The sequence below is a fragment of the Trypanosoma theileri genome (genome assembly GCF_002087225.1).
Source record: "Trypanosoma theileri isolate Edinburgh chromosome Unknown TM35_Tth_43_V1, whole genome shotgun sequence".
Taxonomy (NCBI): domain Eukaryota; phylum Euglenozoa; class Kinetoplastea; order Trypanosomatida; family Trypanosomatidae; genus Trypanosoma; species Trypanosoma theileri.
In genome coordinates this window covers 112,153-118,856 of record NW_021639885.1, presented here as the reverse complement: position 1 = coordinate 118,856, position 6,704 = coordinate 112,153, and the positions used below count along the sequence as shown (strand labels likewise).

Genomic DNA, 6,704 nt, shown 5'->3' with positions numbered 1-6,704 from the left:
TATTATTATTATTGAGTTTTTATTTCACAAACTCAGAAGAAATGGTTTTTATGAATTACTCCTTGTGGTGCAATTTGCACTCTCAGATTGTACCCCACTTTTAAGTGTATCTCACAGAAAGAGAGAAAGAGATAGAAAAAAAAAAAATAAATAAAAGAGTAAAAAGGGAAGTGTACGGTGGGTAGTTTTTTTTTTTTTTTCTGGGTGAGGATATTATTATTATTTTTTTACGGTTTTCTTGACTTTTTCTAGTCCTCCTTGCTGAGAGATGCCTTCTCTGTTGATGTCATTAATTAAGTTGTAGTGAATAGTCTTTTTCTTCTTTCTTTTTTTTTTCCTGATATTAGTATCTGATTATATATATATATCTTTATATATATATATATATATTTTTTTTGTTTTTGTTTTTGCGAAACCGCTCTTTTGGTTTCCTGCTGAGGTCTTGTAAAAAAAGATCAACAAGCTGAGAAAAAAAAAAAAAAAGAGAAACGATAGGAAGCACATAAAGAAAATATTATCGTAAAGAAGTAAGAAATAGTAGGAAAACCAAATAAAAAATAGAAAACAATAACAACAACAGTTAAACATTGATGAAACGATTATTGAGTGCTGGTTTATTTATTAAGTTGCTTTTGCTCTTGCATCTGCTTCTCGCTGCCACGACGGAGGCTGGTTTCTTCACCAAGTCTGAGAGTAAAGACTTATATGCAGTTCTTGGGATTACACGATCGGCTACAAAAGAAGAGATTCGAAAGGCATTCCGCAAAATTACACGTGAACATCATCCGGATCTGCAGGAAACACCAGAAGCAAAGGAGGCGGCAAAGGAATATATGGTAAAAGTCCTCGCAGCGTATAATATCCTTACGGATGATATTAAACGTCAGGATTATGATAGTTTTGGGAAGATTCCTGGTGAAGATCTTAATCCAACAGAACATTCAGCCCAGGAAATATTTGAATATTTTCATCAACATTTACCTATTCTTTCTAAAACAGAACAAATGGAATCTGTACGATCAGCAAAACAAATTTTGAATTTTCGTGGTAATCGTCTTTTTCTAATACAAGTATATGATGATACCTGTCGTGCATGCCGTTGGTTTGGGCCAACGTGGGATAGTTATGCGCATTCTAATCTTGTAGAGGCTGGAGTTGTAGAGATGTGGCGTATTGATGCCTATGCCCCTGAGGGAGAAGAACTGTTGAATACATTTGGTATAAAATATATGTCTGATGTACAAGTATTTGCTATTATTGATGGGGAAAAATGGCATATGAGAGAATTAGAAGCGGCAATAAAGTCACAAAGTAATCAAGCTGCCTTTACCGCATTAGAGCAGTTTGTTATGGGGTTCTTCTATGATAAACATAAAGAGGTATATGCATTAAATACAGAGACTGGGTTAGAGTCTATTCTCAAATGGTTAAAGGAAGATCGTAAAAGTACAGATATTGTACGTGTAGTTGTACCTCCCCTTATGGGAGACTCTCTTGTTCTTGCCTTATCTATTGTGTACGATGGTCTGGCAGAGTTTCGTATAGTGCCAAGAGGAATATTAATTGATTTTATTGAAGGATATTGTGAACAGCCAGTAGAAGTACGTGACCGTAATGGTGAAATTGTTCCTATGCCAGAGTTTCTCGTTGTTTCTACAAAACAGCTTCCAAATATATCGGTTGTAACGAATGCTACTAATACTACTCCTGGTGATTCTCCCCTACCAGAATCAACAACAACAACAACAACAACAACAACAGGGGAATCTCGTGAAACTGGAAGTTGTAGAGGAGTTGTTGTTGGGGCAAGTGCGGCACTCACATACCGTAAAGCTTCTGCTTTTGTAAAAGATTCCTTGCCGTTACAACACCAAGGAATGGCAAACATCACATATATTACAAGTATGTCTTTTCAGAAGCTTTGTAAACGACACTGTCTGATGTGGCTTCGTGAAAACTGTAATGAGATGCCAAGTAAGACATGGTTAGATGCTCTACAAGGTGACTATAAACCATTTCTAGTGGGATATATTTGCCTAAATAGTGAACCTAACCTCCGAAAGATTCTACCAACTATGGAAAAGAATACGCTTGCTGCTATAATAGATGGTGATGATGAGAATATATATCTTTTGCGTACTAATATGGAACGACGGAGTATTTCGGAAGCATTATCAGACCTTCTAAAAGAGGAACATAATAGCAATCCACTTCATCTGGAGAGACCGTTTTCATTATTGCTAACATCAAATCCTTTTTTTCTATCCCAAACGCAGTACTGGTACTTGTCTCTAAAATCTGTTATCGACTTTGTTAAACCATTTTTTTCAAACTCCTATCCATTTTTGGTGATGTATATCGCTCACAAATTGTCTAATAGATTCAATTTGTTGGGTAATAATGACAATAATAATAATAATAATAATAATAATAATAATAATAATAATAATAATAATAGAAACGGAAACGGAAACACACAACGTTCAGAATCATCTAACCCCAATACTAATAACAATAGCAGTAACAATAATAACAAAACGAGTGCTGGTTCTACTGCTACTAAAGCATCTGAAGAAAAACTGCATCTTTATAGCAAAGAGGATTTGAAGGCAGCTAAAGATGGAAGGGGATTTCTCCTGCTGATTTTTCAGCACAATATGGAGACTCCAACTATTTTACCTGACATAGCAAGGGATTCACGATTCACTATTCGTCTGGTGTCTTTTGCAGATCCAGAATGGAACACATGGCTCTCACAACACTCAACAGATAGTACGGACTTATCATTAAAAAATAGCAGTGAATCAGTTTTGGTCGCTTTACGAAAAGGAAAAATGAAGGCTACCATAAAATCACCTCGTGCCTCAATAGAATCGTGGTTAATGGATCTTCTTGATGGTACTGTCACAGCTAACATACCTGTGTCCTTTTAAAGTGAGTTCTTATCTATGGATTTATCGGTGTAGCTATTAAACGTTTCTGAATGATTTATTTTGTTGTACCCATTTTGTTCACTGAGTTGTAAGACAATAAAGAAATTAAGGAAGGATAAAGAAAGAAAGGAAAAGACACCCTCTTTTTTTTTTTTCGCTTTTTCTCTCTTTTCACGGTAATTCTGATTCTTTTGCACATATATACGTATAGATGTATATATGATGTGTATACCTCTTCTTCTCTTTCTCTTTTTTTTTTTTTTTCTCTCTCTCTCTCTCTCTCTTTTTATTTATTTAATGTTTTTTTTTTTTTTTATGCAGTAGTGAAAGACTCTCTGTTGTCATAGCTGACAGATGCGCACACCTGAGAGTGGCACGGCTGCCGTCTACGCCCGGGCGGAGGAGGCGCGTTGTGGGGGTTTGGGTGTTCGCCAAGTGCCGTCGTTTGAGTTGTACAAATGTGCGCGGGAGGAGGAGCTCGGGTGCTACCGGGCCCTCTGCCGGGTGTACGCGATGCACACTGGCGGGGCCCTCAGCCGCCAGCAGCGGCGGGTCCTCGAGGACTTGCAGGAGGACCTCCACATCCCACCGGCCCGCGCCGCGGCGGAGTGGCAGGCCGCCACCGCAGACGCCGTCGTCAAGGGAATCGCCAACTCGGGGATTCTCCGCCGCCGAGAGGACTTCTTCGACGGCGTGAAGGATATTCCATTCGATAGCCCTAGTAATAGTAATAATAATAATAATAATAATAATAATAATAATAACAGTGCACAGTCGGCGATGTTTGGCTACGCCCAGGATGATCGAGCCACGCTCTACTTGCCACACACGAAGGTAGCACGTACAGAGCAGGAAGTGGGAACAGCAGGTGGGGGAAACATCGCAGGACGGCGAGGGGCACCCCAGAAAATTTCAAATGCTGTACTTCTCAAAACTGTAGAAAAAATTGGGCATGAGATTTCAGTTATAGGTAATAAGCTGCTCTACGCTGTCTCCGAAGCTGACCAAGAAACGTATAGAGACGCCCTAATGACAAAGAGGGAAAAACTGCAGGCACTCTTAAAAGATGTGGAAGGTAACACAGGAGATGCATCAGGAAATTCCAGTGTCATTTATTCTGAACATGTATCCTGATGTGTTTATTTTCTTCTCATGTGGATATATTGTGCTCGTGGTGAAGCGCGTTTTGGTGTTTCATTCATCTCTTTCAACTTTTCGTTTATTCGCCATCTGTACAGAACAGTTAGCTCTGCAAGGGATCATGAATACACACACACACATATATATATTCAAAAGAAAAAAAAAAAAAAAAAACACTTGCAAAAACATATACACGATAGAGTATTGAATGCAAATGTTCTACTTGTGGGATTTGAGAAGTCTGTTTCTTCTTCTTGGCCCCCTAATCCTTCTTTTTTTCTTTCCTTCTCCTTATCAGAAATTTTGTCCTACAGGTTCTTCTGTCTTTTTTTTTTTTCTTTTCTTTGTATTTGTGTGTGTATGAGTGTTGATGCATTCTTTATTTCTCTCACTTTTTTTTTTTGGTATGTCCTTTTTTGTGTATAAGGGCATAAAAACTCTCTATATTTTGCTTTTTATTTAGTTTTCCTTCCTATGCAAAGAATTTATTCTGTTTTTCATTTATGTTGAAAGTAAGGTTGGACTCAGGATGCAATCTGCCCGTCATATACGTGGACGTGGTATAGTTCGATGTCGGCGTAAACAGTATCAGGGAGTACGCATGGCTGCACAGTTTCTTATGCCACTCTTAACTAATTCCCAGTTGTTAACTCCCTCTTCAACATGTTCCTACCAACGGCGCGAGAAAATACTGGATGCACTAATGGGTGTACCGTCTTCATTGGGGCATGAGGGACCTCTTAACTATACACATTTAACTGCCTTCATGTCCCTCCAAATGGGAGAATTGTTGGACATGCTTGAGGGTCCATATATGGAAGCAGTTGCACCACCTCCTTCAACACACGTAGCCGAGATGTGGTCTTCATCATTGCAGGAATGTTATATCCATGCGGTACTTCATGAACGCTCAGTGGAGAGCGCGAGTGAGGAAAAAAAAACGCGACCTCTCCGATATGAGGCTGGATTAGTTGCCCAGAACTTATTTGCTGATACACTGTACGGCATAAATACTAATAAAAATTTTCTTTCTTCTGGGGGTGGTACCGGTGAAACTACGAGAAGGAAAGAGACGTGTGAATCTCGGCTAACATCATGTAAAACACTTCATTTAACTCATAGGTGGCGCCAACTAATTGACGAGTACACATTAATGCTTCCTGATCGCTCTCCATTACATGAATTGGAAAATCTTCCACAAGAAGTGGGTATAGGTGAGTTACTATCCTCTCTGTTCACCTCTTTTGACGAGGGCGAGAGTGAAATAAAAACTATTGTAGATGTAGGCGGTGGTAACGGCTTCCTCGCGGCACAGTTGGCAGACCGCTTAAAGTGTGAAAGCATTGTGGTTGATCCCTTTACGCCAAAACATTCCATTGATAATGAAGATTTCCCACATTGGGTAAATTCACCGAGACAGCGACCGCGCACTTTTCGTCGCTACCCACTTCGTCGCATTCCGCTACGCCTCCCTGAAGTGGACTGGAACAGTACAAATGTCAACTTTGATAGATGTGCTTTAGTAGCAAAGCACCTCTGCGGTACTGCTATCGATGAGTGTTTGCGTCACCTACAGGATCTTGGAAAACTTCCACGTGTAGTGGTGGTTGTCCCATGCTGTTACAATAAAGGATGTTACGATCAATACTGCAACGTCAAATACCTTAGCAACACCGCCAACATTAGCAATACAGATATGTGGAACCGATGGACACCTCTATCGGATTGGAATTACTCATGTAACCAATGCAACATTAATTATAATTCCAGTACATTATCATGTAGAACACATATGAAGGAACACACATCTTGGAAAAAAATGAAAAATATCTTGCCTTGCATGGATGAGATCGCCTCAGTGATTGCGGCAATTGTCAACTATGGACGTGTATTATGGCTCCAAAACGCAGGATACAAGGCATACACCGTTCAATATGTCCCTCGCTGTGTAACTCCGAAAAACTGCGCCATTGTAGCAGTACGCCAGTGTTAGCTACACATATACCACACGTAGTCACATCTACCTTATTCCCCCACCTTTCCCACCCACCCACACACACACACACATAACAGCAAAAAGAAGATTATAGACGCCTATTTACACTTAACATTATTTATGATACCATTAACAACTCCTCAGTAAAAAGAATATACTAGAAATATATTTCTTGCACCTTAGTTTTATTCTTATTTGCGTAACACACACTTTTCCCATTATTCTTTGTAGATCGTAGAACATAATTAGCTTCAAATATAGAAAGTCATAATGCATCGCCAAAGACCTAGAAGGAATAGAGTTACGACATGTCTTATACTCGTGTTGTGCTTTCTTTTAATAAAAAATCTAACAGACATAGTAATATCACAAAAACAAGCACATAACCACGAGGTGCCGCTGAACACCAAAGAGGAGCTACATGTTAACAATAAAAAGGACCACTACGACTACCGCATCTTTGTGTTCACATATGCAAGGCCAGAAGGACTTCGCGTGACGCTGTCATCTATACTGAACTCAGACTACTCCAAGGCTCGTGGCAGCACAATTGACCTGGAGGTGTTTGTGGACTATAGGCGTGACGATGGGGAGTCCATAAAGAATAAGCAGGCTGAAATCCTTGATATTCTCAG

At 39.5% G+C, this 6,704-nt stretch overlaps 4 protein-coding genes across 4 annotated transcripts; all 4 read left to right on the top strand.

The window, feature by feature from the left end:
- Positions 1-590: 590 nt before the first annotated feature.
- On the top strand, positions 591-2,933 carry TM35_000431430 (putative chaperone DNAJ protein; the record flags this gene model as incomplete). Its single annotated transcript, XM_029030042.1, has 1 exon — positions 591-2,933. One exon carries the CDS (start codon positions 591-593, stop codon positions 2,931-2,933), a length of 2,343 nt encoding a protein of 780 aa, XP_028878641.1.
- Positions 2,934-3,287: 354 nt separating this feature from the next.
- TM35_000431420 (uncharacterized protein) lies at positions 3,288-4,067 on the top strand (the record flags this gene model as incomplete). The annotated part of the gene is made up of 1 exon (XM_029030041.1): positions 3,288-4,067. One exon carries the CDS (start codon positions 3,288-3,290, stop codon positions 4,065-4,067), a length of 780 nt encoding a protein of 259 aa, XP_028878640.1.
- A 535-nt stretch (positions 4,068-4,602) lies between these two features.
- TM35_000431410 (uncharacterized protein) lies at positions 4,603-6,066 on the top strand (the record flags this gene model as incomplete). Its single annotated transcript, XM_029030040.1, has 1 exon — positions 4,603-6,066. One exon carries the CDS (start codon positions 4,603-4,605, stop codon positions 6,064-6,066), a length of 1,464 nt encoding a protein of 487 aa, XP_028878639.1.
- A 273-nt stretch (positions 6,067-6,339) lies between these two features.
- TM35_000431400 (uncharacterized protein) lies at positions 6,340-6,702 on the top strand (the record flags this gene model as incomplete). Its single annotated transcript, XM_029030039.1, has 1 exon — positions 6,340-6,702. A coding segment is annotated over one exon (363 nt), but the record flags the coding sequence as incomplete, so codon positions are not given.
- Between the last annotated feature and the right edge of the window lie 2 nt (positions 6,703-6,704).